This window comes from Pristis pectinata, chromosome 2 (assembly GCF_009764475.1).
Source record: "Pristis pectinata isolate sPriPec2 chromosome 2, sPriPec2.1.pri, whole genome shotgun sequence".
NCBI lineage: Eukaryota > Metazoa > Chordata > Chondrichthyes > Rhinopristiformes > Pristidae > Pristis > Pristis pectinata.
The window spans coordinates 135,495,942-135,513,737 of NC_067406.1; the positions used below are offsets into that span (position 1 = coordinate 135,495,942).

Sequence of the window (17,796 nt, forward strand, 5' to 3'; positions counted from 1 at the left end):
TCTGAAGTGGGAACTGAATTACATTTATATATCCTGATCCCTGGGATCCCCTCCCATAACACCATTTCACCTTAAGACTGAATTGGGATTTGACACCACAGTGAAGGGGAGACCAACTACTAACACTGAAACTAGCAAAGAATAAGCTCCTGTATTTGTGAAATTAGAGTTTTCAAAGTGGCACCCTGAGCCATGTTATCATGGAACACTGAGACCCATGGAGAATTCAGTAACATGTTGCAGTCCATTTGTTTTCCTCCATTTCCCACATATTTGCTCTCACACCTCCCCCTTCCCCAGAGAGAATGGAGATAGGGTTCCCCTGGTCCTCACCTTTCACCCCACTAGCCTATGCATCCAGCACATCATCCTTCACCACTTCCGCCAACTCCAACGGGATCCCACCACCAGCCACATCTTTCCCTCTCCCCACCACCCCCCTTTCTGCACTCCATAGGAACTACTCTCTCCGTGATTCCCTGTCTGCTCATCCTTTCCCACCCACCCTCTCCCTGTCCCCCCACACTTTCCCTTGCAACCACAGAAGGTGCAACACTTGTCTCTACACTTCCTCCCTCACCACCATCCAGGGATCTAAACAGCCCTTCCAGTTGGTCTATCACATTCAATGCTCGTGATGTGCCCTCCTCTACATTGGCGAGACCAAGCATAGACGAGGCAACAATTTTGCAGAGCAGCCGAGCTCTGTCCACAATAGCCATCTTGAGCTTGTCACTTCAGCTCCCCCTCCCATTCCCACACCAACCTGTCTGTCCTTGGTCTTCTCCACTGCAACGTGGAGGGCAAATGCAAACTAGAAGAACTGTACCTCATATTCCACTGGTAGCTTACAAGCTAATGGCACGAACATTGAATTTTCCAGTTTTGTGTAGTCTTTTTCCCATTTCCACCAGTCCATCCAGAGTCTCCCTCCCTTTCCCATCCCTTCACCCCCCCCCACCTCATCACCTAGACTCATCACCCTCCCCTACCTGGTACCATCTGCCCATCATCCATCCCTAATCTGGTTCCATCTTTCACCTGAGAGTCTCTGCCTCTACCCTTCTCCCTTCTATCCTCCACCTGGTTCCATTTAACTACTTCTTGTTTCTGTTTTCACCTCTCAGCTATCAACCTCTGTCTCAACACTCTACCTCCCCTTCCCCTGCCTGGTTCCATCTGCCTGTCATTCCTCCCCCGACCCCACCCCACCCCACCTATCACCTGCCACCTACCAGCCTCTGTCTCATTCCTCTCTCTCACAGCGATATACTGGCTATCTTCTCCCTACACTCTCAGTCCTGATGCAGGATTTTGACCTGAAATGTCGATCATCCCTTTGCTTCCACAGATACTGCTTGGCCCACTGAGATCTTCCATGTTCCAGCATCTGCAGTGTCTTATGTCTCAATATGATTTGGTGTTGTCCACGAAAACCAGCATAAGAAAGCATTTTAATTCATCAACATAATAAATGTTTAGAACTACATTTCAAGGGAGCTGAAGTGATCTTGCAGCTTCTGATATTACCTGCGCCCTTTGAAATGATGTTGTTTTGCAACACTCCATATTTGTATTATCCAAATCATTCTTAATCTCTATCAGGTAAAACATTGATCCCATAGGGGGAGAATCACAACGCTTGAGATGTGAGAGTGAGTAGGTAGTGAATTCGGTGCACGAAAGAATTCACTGACCCATATTAAGGTTGATCTGTATGTAATTTAATCCATGGCATTTTTATGTTAATGAAAAAGTTGGACAAGCTCTCAGCAACAGGACATAGTACAGCACAGAAACAGGCCCTTCAGCCCACCATGTCTGTACTGACCATGAAGCCAATTTAATCCCACCTGCTTGCACATGGTCTGTATCCCTCTATTGACTGCCCATTCATGTGTCTTGTCTAAATGCCTCTTAAGCACTGTTGTAGTATCTGCTTTCACCACCTCCCCTGGCAGCGCACTCCTGGCACCAACCACTCTTTGTATAAAAAAAAACTTGCCTCACAAATCTCCCTTAAACTTTCCCCCTTTCACCTTAAAACTATGCCCTTGTCTATCTAACATTTCCACCCTGGGAAAAAGGCTCTGGCAATCTACTTTATCTATTCCTCTCATAACAATCACCAATCAAAGCAATGAAGTAATAAGTGGCACCAGCTAAGCTGAATCACGAAATACTTAGTGAGTAGCCTAACTAACTCTTCCATTTTTAGTTACTTCCCAGTTGGCTTACATGTTGAAATCTGGCATTATGATTCATGGTCTCAATAATAAAAAAAATCAACAATTGGCAAAGAAAGCGAACCAGATTAGATATGCAGAGCTGATTAGCTTTAAAGATTTTCATGCATACGCACCTTACAATTCAAGAGAAGAATGCCTTTTAAAATAATGCTTGGCATCTTTTCTGCCTTTTCAGTGATAACATCCTTGGAGAGTTGACTGAGACTATTATTAAATAACTTCTTAGATACTGGATACAGAAATCTTTGGTATGAACAAACAAAATAATTACAGAAGAACCCTTGGGAACACACTGACCTTTTATTGACTAGTTTGGCTAATGCTATTCTTTGCTCATTGCAAATTCTCAATGTTACATGGATAGTAATTTACTGCAAGCATTGCTTAAGGAGAATGAAGAAGTAAAAATGAATGAACAATTACTCTTTTGTTGAATTATATTGGTTTTGGCCAATGCTGATGCATAACTATCATGTACATTACAATAGGAATGCCCAACTTGAATGAAATAATCTATGAGTTTAAAATTATAATGGTTTAATATTAGGATTCATTAAATCTGCCAAGTAGATGTAAGTTTTAAGTGGAATATTGATCAAATGAAATAAGGCTGTGAAATGCAACGTCAACCAAAATATGTGGCATCTTTCAACATGAAAATTGCACCCTTCACTATCCAAACTACATGGATGGTGGGTTAATTGGTTGCTGTAAATTATCGCTAGTGAAGGTCGGTGACGGGAGAATCAGGGTTGATGGGAATGTGAGAGAGAACAAGTTATTGAGAAATAAGTGGAGGAACAGGACTAATGGGATTGCTCTGAGAGCTGGCATAGACACAATGGGCTGAATGGCATCCTTCTATGTTGTTAAAAACATTGAGATATGAGAAATATGATCTGTCATAACCACCATCAGCTATATCTAGTCAGTCGTCATCTTTACAGGTATTCATAAGAGTATGTGCCTAGTCTAATAAGTGACATTTCTAAATTGTCATGTATTCTGAAAAGGGATAAAAGGATGTTGCATTTCCACAGTCAATGTTCCTACTGCAAATTGAATTCCAATTCTTCTGCTGCAAGTTCTAACTTTATAACATGTATGCCTGAAAGCACGTACCATCAGGCTCAAGGACAGCTTCTATCCCATTATAAAACTATTGAACAGTCCCCAGAATGACAAAATGGATCCTTGACCTCACAATCTACCTCATTATGGCCTCGCACCTTATTGCCTGCCTGCATTGCACTTTCTCTGTAACTGTAACACTTTATTCTGCATTCTGTTATTGTTTTCCCTTGTACTACCTCAATGCACTGTTGTAATGAAATGATCTGTATGGATGGCATGCAAAATAAAGTTTTTCACTGTACCTCGGTACATGTGATGATAGTAAACCAATTTACTAATAAAGGCATGTTTGATGAAGCAACTGAGGATATGGGCAAGTAATGATGAAATGAATAGTTTGGGATTGGTGTGGGCAAAAAGACTCCATGGTGCCTGTCTCCTCTGCAAATGCATGGGCTCCATTAACACCTCAGGCAGACCATCAAGTGTTGAAATAAAAATCAAAATGGCAATAGGAATTGCAGCCATGGGCAACTGATAAGAATACAGCAATTATCACGAGGGGATGCTGCCTCTTGGAAATAATACTGTAGGACCAAAGAGAGAAGAAAGAGCAGGAGACAAAAAGGACTTGGTTAGAAAGCATTGAGCAGTGGACTAGAACCATGTAACTCAAGACACTCCCAAGGTCCCAAAGTGGCGGAGGTTGGAGACTATTACCTACAGTGGCATAAAGATGTGTATCTCAACGATCTGTCATGGGTATAGTGTAATAATGATAGTATTAAAATATTAAAAGCTTATTAAAGCTTAACCATTTTTTAATAAAAGAAAAGAAGATTGTTTGGTATCTGGGATACTTAATATTTTCTCAGACTATCTCGTGCAACTTCTGAAACAAAATTTTGGTTGTAATCTTTTGGGCATGATTATATACAGGTGGTTCAAGTCTAATGTGCACCTCATGTGAAACACATGAATGTGATATTTTATTGGTGTGTAATGTATTACATAATGTAGCAGGCTATTCATTTTAAATATAAATATTAAATTTTGACTTTATCATTATTGGGGTTAATGCACCTATACCCATTCAATAAATTGAAACAATTTGCAATGTCCCTTTTCTTCTGACACCTCCCAAGTGACTTTTCAATCAAAATGTTTATCCTGGTTTTTAAAACCTTCAAAGTAGGAACTAGTGATCCCAGGGAAAACAACTAATTTTAATAGCTGGTGTTTTTAATTGACATTATGACAAAGTAATTACATATTCACTTTAAACATCCAGGTTGTCAATGATACTTAGCAGTTGGCTTTTAATCAAATTCCACAATATCAGAACAATCCCAGAAATATCAGGAATATCACTAATTAATTGAATACTGTATTACAACTGTATCTATATTACAGCTGTATTACTTTCTTAAAACTCCATAAAAATATGTTAACTTTACTTACCTAGCGCTGATTACAAATGCTTGCCTGTGCTGAAAAATCATTATTTTACAAAAGAAAAAATCCAGAAAAAAAATAAATTGCAAGAACAATAACACTCTGCTTTTACCACTTATTCTTCTCTCTGTAAAAAAAAGTTGAAATATTGAGATGGGAAAATTTCATAGACTCTTCCACAGCATTAAGCATACAACTTACTGAGGAAACAGAAACTTGCCCACAATCATCTATCAGTAGCACCCTTCTCAAGCACAATATCATATTCCTAATTTGTATCAGGTCTTATTTTCTGGTTGTTATTTTGCTGGTTGAAACACACTGGAAGAGAGTGAATTTTATAATCCAAATGCATTACAATATGAAATAAATCAGGAAAAATATCTAAAAATTCCCAATTATACTTGATGGTTCAGTCACTTCCATTCATCAGTAGAACAATTCATAGGAAATGGAGTTTAAAAGGCAATGGAGTGCAGGGGGTGCTGCCATTTGTTAAAATAAGTCAAATTGTGAAACTGAAGATAGTTTCCCATTCCAACACTGAAGTTATTGCAGAAAACTGTGGGAATAGGGATATACCGTGGGAATAGGGAGACTCTGTCAGAAAACATTGACCCATGACCTCACCATTCTGCTGCTGCTGAGTATGAAAACAGGAAGAACTAAAAGCAGCATTGATGCCAGAAATCAGAAAAACACTCAGCAGGTCGGGCAGCACGTGTGGAGAGAGAAACTTCAGGAGGCAAATTTCAGGTTGATAATCTTACATCAGAACTGATGAAACATTAACTCTGCTGTTCTCTCCTCAGATGCTGCCTGATCTGACTCCTCCAGCATTTTCTGTTTTTACGGTAAGAAGTTGACTGACATCAAGTAGCACACAATGAATCAGCTCATCTTTCTTGATGTCAGAGCAGTCTGAATGTTGTCCTTGGGACATTATGCAATTAAACCGAGATCTTGGGCTGCACAACTTCCCACTATCAGGTTGTTTTTTGGCGAACAGCTGTCTGGTTCCATGGATGTCACATAGACTGTGTACCCATGTTCCTCTGCAGACCAAGCTCGGTCCAGATCCACTAGACCCATGCAATTCTTCCCTGTAAATAAAGAAATCCCATTAATATTTTTGACGACAATGACATATTGATCAGTAAGCTATAACCCTACATGTTACTTGAAAATCAAAACCAACTGCATACGTTAAAATGGAGACACAACAGACTGCAGATGCTGGAATCTGGAGCAACAAACAATCTGCTGGAGTAACTCAGGGGATCGAGCAGCATCTGTGGGGGAAAGGAATTGTCAACGTTTCGGGTGGAAACCCTTGTCTACCCGAAACGTTGACAATTCCTTCCTTCCCACAGATGCTGCTCTACCTCCAGCAGATTGTTTGTTGCTGCAGATGTTAAAAATCTGAAATTAAAAATTAAAACATTGGAAACACTCAGCAGGTCACACAGCATCTATATAGCACAGAAAGTCCGTGAAGCATCAATTCACACGAATCCTGCACAAATCCCATTTTATTCTCCCCACATTCCCATCAACCACCCTCCCATCCCACCAGATTCTACCACTCACTTGCACGCAAGGGGCAATTCACAGTGGCCAATTAACTATAGAAAGAGAAACATAGTTAATGGTCAGTCCTCGGCCTCCTCCACTGCCAGAAGTCCAAGTGTAAACTGGAGGAACAGCACTTCATTTTCCGTCTTGGAAACTTGCAGCCTAATGGCATGAACACTGAATTCTCCCACTTTAAGTTATCCCCACAACCTGGCCCCCCCCCCACCCCACACCCCAACCCTGCCTCTTCTTTTCTTCCCTTTCCTAGCCTCTCTCTCTTTTTTCTACCCCCCCCCCCCACTTTTCTCCTCTTTAACTTTGATCCATCCCCCAGTGGATCTGCTCTCCCCTCCTCCCCCCCACCTACCTATCACTATCTCTTACCTGCATCTACCTATCACCACCTCGTGCCCACCCCACGTCCTCTCTTTTGTCCACCTATCACTGCTCTGCTTTTCCCTCTATGTATTGGGCTCCCCCTTTTCCTATCTTAGGTCCTGAAGAAGGGTCCTGACCCAAAATGTTGACCGCCTGCTTTTCTCCACGGATGCTGCCTGGCCTGCTGAGTTCCTCCAGCAACATCGTGTTTTTCATGGAGTCTTATTACAACCTAGTCACTTCATGGACACCATTTTTGATCCAAGGTTTTTATTCCAGATTTATTTAATACCTTGAATAGAAATTCCCCAGTTGTCACGCTTGGATTCAAACTCATGCCTCTGGATCAATCAACAAGTAATGTAACCACTGTACTCCAGTGTCCAACTATGGGTAGTTGTACACTGAAAACTTGGTTGAGAGTCAAATAAAGAAAGTAAAATGTTCTCTCCTCTTAGATTTCTATAAACAGTACATTTACAGATTTAATTTAATGCAGGGAAAATTTACAAAGAGCAATATTGGTCAGTCCATTGACACCAGCTTCAAGGTTTCAAGCACTGGCCATTTTAAAAGGATCCTCAGCCATTTGTATAGCATTTTGATATTCTCAAAATGTCCCAAAACTCCAGAGCCAATGAATGTTTCATTAAGTATAGGCAAACATAGCAATCACATTTTATTTTGATGGATTGCCAGATACCACTAAGATACTTGAATATTTAATCTATCTATGGCCTAGTTATCTGCAGGGTAAAGATTGGAATAATTAACTTTATGCTTCCCTTTATTGTACAAGTTATTCTGAATTTTACCAGGGGTTTTCGACATCTATCTTAATGGATAGTTGAGAGATTTACCCAACTTATATATATTGCTAGTCAAACAAAAATCATTTAATAATGCTGTTCATCAATTGTTGATCCCAAAACACCAAGAAACAACTATTTAAAATTATTTGTTTAATAGGCAAATAGGAAGACTGGTCTTTGGGTCTGCCACTTTTTGGAACATTTTAATTATAACAGAGATTATTATCTATATAAGGAAACGTTAATTCCCTGAGAAATTCTCTTTGTATAATCTTACACAGTGAGTCACAAATAGAATCTATTGGAACTGCATTCAGGGTATTTCACAATTTAAATTGCTTAAAGTGTTTAATAAACATATTCCCAAATTAAATACATGTGAAGCTTTGCTAACCCACATTTGACAAAAAGTGGCAAATACAGACTACAAAAAAACTGGTAAAATTAATTTTGTTTTAGTCTACTGAATATCTAATAATCCAAGAGAGTAAGCAGGTTCTGCTATTTATTACTTGACACTGTAGCAACCCTGGTGGTAATTAACTAACTGTTCTTGAAATTGATAACCATTCATTATGTTTATTGAAGTAATTTTCCCATGTGGTTTGATGACTGCTCCAGCTAATAACGTCATGCTTTAACTGCACTTTAATATTCACTTTGACCTGAATACGAACCAAGCATGCATCAGAAAGTACACAGCTCAGTTACAGTGAGTTTTCTGCTTAAAATGAAATTACTGGTTTAAAATACTTTATTATAAAATTTAAGTTATCCTGCTCAGCATCCTCCCCAGGGCACCCCAGATTATGAGTCATTTTATGCCTCAAAGGGCAACTGTACAACTGACCAGGGCTCTATTAACCCTCCTCTTGTCCCTCAAGTGGTTCCAGCCTCCTTGCAGCTATGACTGAGACTGGAAACTCACAATGAACCTGCATTGGTTTGGGATCTTAGATTGTGCAGTTCAATGAAAATAAATAGAGTCATAGAGTTATATAGCACAGACCCAACTTGTCCATTCCAACCAAGTTGCCTACCTGAGCTAATCCCATTTGCGTTTGGCCCATATCCCTCTAAACCTTCCTATCCATGTACTTGTCTAAATGCCTTTTTAGTTACCTGAAAGAAAATGGATTAACTAAGGCCAACAGAACATGAATCCGGTAAAAGAATGCTTGGCAAAGTGAATCAAAGTCATTCTCTCTCTGGGATCTGGGTTTTGGATGAGCCCTGAATGATGGTATAGAAGTCTCCTTTCTTTGGTGGTCTCCTCTCTGTGAAGATCCTTAGTAAAATATGTCTGCGTAGATTCAACCTTCTCTTACAAAGGTTTAAAAAGGTTTAAGGAACTAAAATTGCAACATGGATGCTCCTTTGTAATTAAACTTAAGGGACAGCTTTAGGATGAACTAAGGGGAGGTGGATACTGACATATTGCTGGAGCAGAGAACCTTCTTAGCTCCCAGCCGTTACTGATTACAGAAAGGAATTAACCTCTGATAATTTCCAATAATACAGCCACTAAAATAGTCCCCAACTTCAGCAATTCTTTAGTGTTAGATTTAAACTCCTGTATTTGTCTCAACTGAGCTTCACCTGGAACCATCAAGTTCATTACATAGTTAGCCAGCAGAGACTAGATGAGACAAGTAGCATCCTTCTGTGCTGTACTATCCCATTATTTTATGAGGCTTACAAAAAGATGAAAATTCCTTTTGTATCACTGCACTGAGAGACATTAAGGCTGTAATCTTGCTAACATCAAATAAACATGATGAAGATGCAAAAGAAAGGGGACCAGACTGTAAGAAAAGATAAGATAAAATAAGATAAGACAAGACAAGACTGTGGTCTTCCAACAGATAAACAGTGCAACATCCCAGGTCGTGCCACTACTAACATTTGATAGGAGAACTGCCAGTGCAATAAATGTACCTTGCCAGCAGTTCACAGGTTGGAAATTAGCAGGTACTGCTGCTTCCTAAAGGCTTAGGACAGAAGTTTAGGAAATGGGTGGGGAGATTTGTATTTTCAGTTGACAAGATAAACAGGCAGACACAGTGAAGGAACAGTAGGCAACATGAGTGAGCATTTTCAAATATTTTAATAGGACAATCCCCACAATTGACTGCAAACAAAATGTCTTCAGAAGTTCTAGACAGATATCTGCAAGAGGAGCTCAAGTACTCTTTGGTGAAAGTTGCCACCCCCCTACTGGTGGTACACATAGTTGTTAACAGGTGGTGTGGGCAGAAAATGGGGCAAGGTTCTAAATGATGTCACTGGACTCCTATTTACATGTATTTGTGAGACTCCCAATTAATTCAATCAGCTCCGGCTACATCTCAATCTGAAAATTAAACCAGCCATTAATGCAGTGGTAAACAAGCAGGATCGGAGCTGATTTGTTCCTAAAACATCAATCATTAAAGAAAAACGTGAAAAACTATATCCAGGATCACAAATGGCTTTGAAAGATTAATTAGTTGGGAACAATTCCACCAGCATGAGTGCCAACAACTAGAGCCCACAAATTTAACAATTATTTGTTAAACATAGGAAGAAACTGAAAGGTGAAAGGATGATGGAAGCAGATTCAGTTGTATCTTTTAAATTGGCATTGTGTATAACTGCAGAAGAAAAACTTGCAGGTCTATAGAGAAGGAACAGAGAAAATGGGACAACCTGGATAGCTCATTGTAACATGCCAAAGGCACGGTGAACCTAATGGCAACCTTCAATAGTCATTTCCAAGAATTACATTTTTACATTGAGCTTGGTGTCCACGTCACGATGATTTGTTAATACTAAGAGATTACTAGCCTCTATGCTTTGAAGTACATTCAGTCATTTTCTTCCACCATTCTATGAGATGGAAGCATCTATATATCTGTCCTCATACCTATTAGCCGGCGCTCTGCAGGGAGTTGAACAGCTGTCTGATCTGCAAACCTGCACAGAACCATGTGTTCCTGCAACAAAAAGAAGCACAATCCAAGAGATTTCAGAACGATGAACTAATCTTACTTAATTGTCAATGAATAGCTACTTAAAGACTTCAAAGATAAAGCACATGCAAGAGTAAATTAAAAACAAAAGCAGACAAAAAGATTTAGTATCTGACTAGATGCAATGGGGAATTGGACAATACTTCAGCAAAGCATTAACAGCAGGGCAACTCAAAATAGAACACCTATTCGTGAATCCACATGCCTTGTGGCTAAAAATCCATTTCACTTCCAATCTGAATTTTTAAAGAGTTATTCATGAATGCGCTGACAATTTTTATTCTGGCCAATTTTTAATTAAAGCAGACAATATCTTGAACCTGAAACAGTGTGTTCAGTGACTGAAATTACCAATGACTGCATTAGCGGAAATGGGGTGCTTTCACCAATCTAATTAGGCTACTTCCATACCTATCTGTCTACACTTGCCAAGAAAATAGTATTGCACAGACATAATTATATTGTTCCACCAGGTTAATTTGGGTGATTTTTTTAAGCTTATTTGAATTGCTACTTTCTTTGCAAGTTGGAAGCAGTAATACTAAATTGAAGGCTTAAGTGTTAAATGTCTGCAAACCATGTTAAAAAGAGAAAGTGCTTGCTTTTGTTTCAGATTTTCTAAATCAAATAGTCCTGTTAACATTTAATACTAGTTGTATTAGTTGTACCTTCTCAGCAGTGTCACTAAGTTAATGAACTAAATGCCAACAGTAATTTTTCTGAACCAATTTTTGTTCTATGCGAAGTGCAAGTATACTTGGTGCTGCTCCCAGTCAAACACATAACATTGCATTTCTCTAGGTTAGCTATCATTTGTTAGAGTTTACACTTATCCTCCCAGTTGATCTTAATATGTTTCCACAGCATTAGACTTGCAGAGATTCTTGGATCAATGGTGATCTACAAATCAATTCCCCAACACCATTTATGAAAATGGTTAAGAATAATGGCCCCCAACACCAATCACCTGCAACAACATTGGTAAGTGGTCTCCATGCAGATATACACCCATTAATAACATTCCTTTTGTTTATAATGTATGAAATTCATAATGCACATGAATAGCAACTTTGACAAATTCCACAAGATTCTGCCTTGCTGGAATAGTTCAATAGTTTTCTTTATAGAGTCATAGAGTTATACAGCATGCCCAACTCTTTGTGATCAATAACAGAAGTAAAATTATCCCAATAAATATAACTTTTTGGGTTCTTTTTCCCCAATTAATGAAAATGAGTCAATACCTGAAGATTCCTTAAGTGACTAGAACCTATTTTACTCAATTCACCTAATGAGTAATGTAAGCTTGGTCGACCACAAACAGAAATAACAATATCTTTCTTCAGAAATCTATACAAAAGGTGATCTTTTACAGTAAGAACATGATAACAGGAAATATTTATAAAAATGATAACCACAATAAAATAATAGATGCTGGCTATATTTGGACTCCCTTCCTCCTACAGATTATAAACTTTTAAAAATCTGCTCTTACCAGGGCTTGCTGACTTATTGTATCTTCTCCTTTTAGCCTTGCTAGTGTCTGGGCTATGGGCCCTTTTTCATCAGATCACCAATTAAAAAGAAATTGCATTCATATAACACCTTCCACAATCCAGGGTATTCTAAAGTATTATGTTAATCAAATACTTTTGGAGTAAAAGAAAACACGATGCTACGAAAATCAGTTATTTACAATCTGATATTAATGATTAATATTAATGTAACAAGGAGATACAAGAGACTGCAGATACTGGAATCTGGAGCAACAATCTGCTGGAGGAACTCAACAGGTTGAGCAGCATCTGTAGGAAGAGAGAAATTGTCGATGTTGCAGGTCGAAACACTTGTAACAAGCTTGTGAACAATACACATGTTGTGGAAAAGTGAACTCTGATGGGGACAAAGATTTTGCAAAGAGATATAGAGATTAAGTAAGTGGGTAGATGGAGAATCACATGAAATTTGGTAAGTAGTGAAATAGTATTGTTGAAATATTGGTGTCTTGTGTTGGTACATGAATTGGATAAACTTTACATGCGGGTACAATAAGAAACTAGGGGATCAATGGTAAGTGATAAAAGGCTTGTTGCAATTATATAGGGCTTTAGTGAGATCACAGGTGGAGTACAGTGTATGACTTTTGCCTGTAATGTTATTATTTGGTGGCCTATAGACAACTCCCCCCAGTTATTTTTTCCCTTTACTATTCCTAAGGGTAGGCACAGTAGTGTAGCGGTTAGCATAACGCTATTACAGTGCCAGAGACCTGGGTTCAATTCCAGCCGCTGTCTGTAAGGAGTTTGTACGTTCTCCCCGTGTCTGTGTGGGTTTCCTCTGGGTGCCCCGGTTTCCTCCCACATTCCAAAGACGTACGGGTTAGGAAGTCGTGGGCATGCTACGTTGGCACTGGAAGAGTGGCGACACTTGCGGGCTGCCCCCCAGAATTCTCTACGCAAAAGATGCATTTCACTGTGTGTTTCGATGTACATGTGACTAATAAAGAAATCTGATCTTATCTTGTCTACTTTAAGAAGTGCAGTGATTTACTAAACTGATTCCTGGGGCAAGGTGGTTGTCCTATAAGGAAAGATTTTGTAGGAACTGCCTATACTCACCGTGCTTTATAAGAATGAAAACTCACTGAAACACATAAGGTCCTGAGGTTAGGCTAGGTGCTAAGAGGCTAGTTCCACTAGCTGGAGAGGCTAGAACTGGGGGCGGTGTGGTGGTTGTGGGTGGGGGGGCGGGGAAGAAGCATTTTCTCAGGATAAGGATTGGCCAATAGGAATGAGATTCTTTTTCACTCAGGGGTTTTGAATACGTGGAATTCTCCATCCAAAAGGGTTCAATCACTGGGTATATCCGCAGCTGAGATCGATTTTTTTTGGACACCTACGAAATCAAGGGATATGAGGGCTAGAAGGTGGATGAGATGGAGGGTCAACCGTGATCTTATTTAATGGCAGAGCAGGCTTGGGCCTTCTCCAGCTTCTTTTTCTTATAAAATGAATGAATGCATGCATTGTATGTTGTGCGAAATGAAAGGAGGTTGTGCTAATCAATGACGATTAGGGATGAACAGACAGAAAGCAATGAGATCCAAACTGTCTGACTGCCTCAGGACCCATATTACTTCAGACATCTGTCAGTCTGAAGAACCATTTTTGTTTATAGCTTGTACACTGTTATATCACTGAATGGCAAGGTCATTAATGTCTGCCAGCACAATGTTCTTCTCCGGTTACATGCAAACCATTGAGTAAAATGCTACGTACCTTATATGACAAAACATTCTTGAATTTTTGGCTAAAAAATGGAAATTAAATATAACTATTAGTTTTTACATCTGATACTAACATTTAACACAAGCAGTGACACTCATTTCACTATTTCTTGAGAATACTTTTGCAAAAGTGCTCATGGACAGTTATATATATTCCAAATGCATGTAAGTGTGCATGCCTTCGTTGACAGTGAATACAAAAATATTTATCAAAACTTCATGTCTGTGTGCATCTGTAAGAAAAAAAATCTTTATTGGAAGCAAACTTAACTAACAAGTCAAAAACAAAATGACACAATTACTTCTAACAACTTCTTGACAACACCCACATTCTAAAAATGATCCAATCAGATCAAGCAACCAAATGGTGGATGAGTGATCTACTCCTGACCTCTTTCCAGCTATTCTGAATCCGTGCCATTGTGCTAATAGCAAAGGAACAGCTCTGTCTACCATTTCATTTCAATAGGGTCGTCCAGCAACCAAAAATAACTTGCAATTTATTTAATATTTTTAACATGCTAAATTAGCATGAAGGGAAACAGATTTCTCTGTTTACCTGCAGACTATAGCCATCACTGAAGTGTCTCGTGGTGATATACCCTCATTGCTTCTCGTAGAAGACAACAGTCAGAATACTGCAGGGCAGTTTTTGCATGATAATTTTATTAACGACACCAACATTCAGCTAACATGGAGACCAAAGACATTTTCACACACCTGTTTCCAGAGTATTAGTTAACATATAAAATGCATTACTTTAACAGAATGAGAATGTTTGAAAAGTAATATGTAAATTGATGAAGTTAAACCCTTTGGAATTTTCCATTTGATTCCAAAAAGCAATTTCTTTCACTGTTTTGTGAGTGCCTGTGGGAAATACAATTACAGCTATAAAAGGCTCGGAATCTATAATGGCTTTTGTAAGTGCAAGCATTCACCTCTTTAGATAGGAGCCACAGTTTGATCTTCTAATAATAACATTATAAGTGATGGGGGGAGGGGGAGGGGGCTGTTGAGAGGTTTAGAGTGTGTTTATAAATCATGACGACACTCCTCAATGTTCACAAGTACTGTTTTTACTTTGTTAGGTGATAGCGTTCAATTTGCTGTGAGCTGCCCTGTCAGTACAACATAAACGGTCTCTACAGCAACCCTCAGCAGTACAGAAGCAAAGGTTGATCAAAAAGTATTTCGAGACCTCAATATACCAAATTTGGATTGCCACAATTGGTTTAAATTGAATATCTCGAGAAGCAGGGTGTTATCAGCTTTTAAGTGTAGTAATTGTTGCTACATTGACCATGACTTTCTTGATGAAAGTTGACTCTCTCCACCCAAACTTTGGCTCATCCAATGCTCTGCTTGGATGGTGCTATTCATGCTGGGAATAGATTGGAATGGAGCGGTCCCTTCCATGTAGTCATTTAGCATTCTGCATTACTACACTAAGAAAACCAAAGAAAAATAATAAAGATTTGCAGTTTTATTTCTGCTTTCACACTGTAAAATTTCCCAAGACAATTCACAGGAGTGAGTTATTACACAAAAGCTGGCAACAAGCCAAAGAAGAAAACATTAGGACAACTGACTAAAAATATAGACAAAGAGTAAATTTTAAGAGAGAAATAGAGACACATAGAAGAAACAACTCTCCTGTTGGAACCAAGGAAGTGAAGGGCCAGGGTTGGAGAGATGCACAATTTCGGAGGGTTCTGGGTTAGAGAAAGCTTGGTAAAACTTCAGGAAAGAAACAAAACCATGTGGAGTTGGGAAGAGGTTTAGGAAGAGGAAAATGAAAAGTGGCATAACTGAGTAAGAGGAGGGAGAGGGGGAAGACAAAGGAGATAGGAGAAGGTAGATGGAAGGAACAGACTTCCAAACAGCTTAATTGCCAAGTTGCACAGGTGAGTGGACATGGAAACTACACAATATATTGGTCTGTGGTATTATTAAAAAAAAGAAAATATATTTGCTATATCAATTAATTTTTCATTTTATAATGAATAGGTGCTGTTTGCATTTAAATTAATGAGTACTTGAAGGAAACTTTGGAGGTCCCTTGATAGCATAATAACACATGCAAGCATCTATGTAAAGACACAAGAGAGATTGCGGATGCTGGAAATCTGGAGCAACGCACACAAAATGCTGGAGGAACTCAGCAGGTCAGGCAACTGATGGAAGGAGAATGGAATGACTTAGGGACCATAGAACAAAGCAGCAAAGAGAGTAGACCTACGTAGATGCTGCCTGACCTGCTCAGTTCATCCAGCATTTTGTGTTTTAACTTAGCTATGCAGGGTAAAGCTACAATAAGAATGAATGGGTACTGAAAAAAGATGCCCTAAAGATTTACATATATATGGAGACAATTCTCAAAGAAGACATGAAATTAAATCGCAAGGTTGTATTACCAGTCAAGGGTCAGACCCTACCTTCTTGGGAATGTGTACTTGACCGTGTTCTGTATGAAGCCATAACAGCAAGGGCAGATAACAAATGCCGCCTGTGCCATGATACAGTGATCAATCACCATGTCTGTTGCTACCCCGCATGCATGAAGTGCCACCTGTAAAGGAAAAGTGGGAGTGAAGAAGAACATTCACACAGGTGTGAAGACTTCACAAAGCATCAGTTACCAGAGTGTTAAAATGGATATGCTTGAAAATTTGTGTCCTTAAACTGAACTCCGAGAATAACTAGAAAGATCAAGAGGCTAAATGTTCCCACCTTTACAAATCTTGGCATTTGAAAGTCTATGATGAAATTCCACTCTCTGATTTTAAGCTTCAATCATTTCTTTCTCCTTCACTCTTCAGGATGATGTGTTCCACATCTGTACATGTTGACAGCAATCTAAATCCCATTTGTCCTGTGTAAGCATAGAGAGCCCATACAAGAGCCAATCCAAGTGTAGCACATGATATTGTCTGTTCATATGCCTTCCAGATGATGACCGATAGCAGAAAACCTGGATATCTTTCTCACTCTATCACTCTGCTGCCAACCTGGCTGAGGTCTGCTTTCTCAACATAGATCAGGCATTGATTCCGGGGCCACCCCTGATCAACAGGATTTGCTACACAAGGAAGTTCACTTATCCAAGCTCTTTAAACTTTATGGAGCATAGGTAACATTTTTTGATTTAATTAAGATATGTTTTGTTACTCTATTTTAAGTTAATCACTGATTACCACAACATTCCAAAACACTAATTTCCTGCTCTTTTCTGCATTGAATCTTCGCGTGTGCAATTGTGTAACCAGGTGCCAAGAAAGCATTTGGAGTGACTGCACCATGTCTCATCTCAATAAGGCAGCCGGGTCTTGGACACTTCCCAAATCCTGTCTCTTTGTTGAAGCATAATTCTGAAATCTATTGCAATGATACAAAAATCCTCAGGGACTTTTATGTCCCTGAATTTAGTTGCTCTGGCACAAGGAGTTCTGCCTTTAACTCCCAGGTCCCAAACATTTGGGAATAACCTCCCAAATCATTTTGCCTTTCTTCCCCTATTTCCTCCTTTAAAATGTTTCTTATAACCAACGTTCCTTGCCAAGTTTTTTGTTATCTGCCCTAATATTGCTTAGTCAACTTGTTTTCATCTGGTACGTACTACAGTAGATATTTTGTTTTCATACACAATTGAGGGCTCTGTGAAACTCTACTCCATTAATCCAACCAAATCCACGCAGGAGGGAAGGTTGACACGTGACACTGATGTGCGTGGCTACCTCAGCTGCACCTTAAAAAGCAAAATTCAATGAATCACTACATTTTGTTCTGATCCAACCACATAGACGCCACAGCCAAGAAATCTCACCAGCACTCCTACTTCCTCAGGAGACTAAAGAAATTTGGCATGTCCCCGTCGACCGTCACCAATTTTTATCAATGCACCATAGAAAGCATCCTATCTGGATGCATCATGGCTTGGCATGGCAACTGCTCTG

The 17,796-nt window shown here is 39.3% G+C and overlaps 1 protein-coding gene across 2 annotated transcripts in view; it reads right to left on the minus strand.

Annotated features, from left to right (window-relative positions):
• Positions 1-4,547: 4,547 nt before the first annotated feature.
• gstcd (glutathione S-transferase, C-terminal domain containing) overlaps positions 4,548-17,796 on the minus strand; it is a 162,263-nt gene continuing 149,014 nt past the window's right edge. Inside the window, exons 9-12 of one of the 2 annotated variants that reach the window (XM_052010052.1) lie at positions 16,279-16,412; positions 13,833-13,863; positions 10,449-10,518; positions 4,548-5,881 (exon numbers count right to left, since the gene is read on the minus strand). In XM_052010052.1, coding sequence (XP_051866012.1) covers positions 5,721-5,881; positions 10,449-10,518; positions 13,833-13,863; positions 16,279-16,412 — 396 coding nt within the window. In that variant the 3' untranslated portion in view covers positions 4,548-5,720. The remainder of the gene's footprint in view (positions 5,882-10,448; positions 10,519-13,832; positions 13,864-16,278; positions 16,413-17,796) is intronic. The other variant, XM_052010053.1, reaches the window with a different exon arrangement.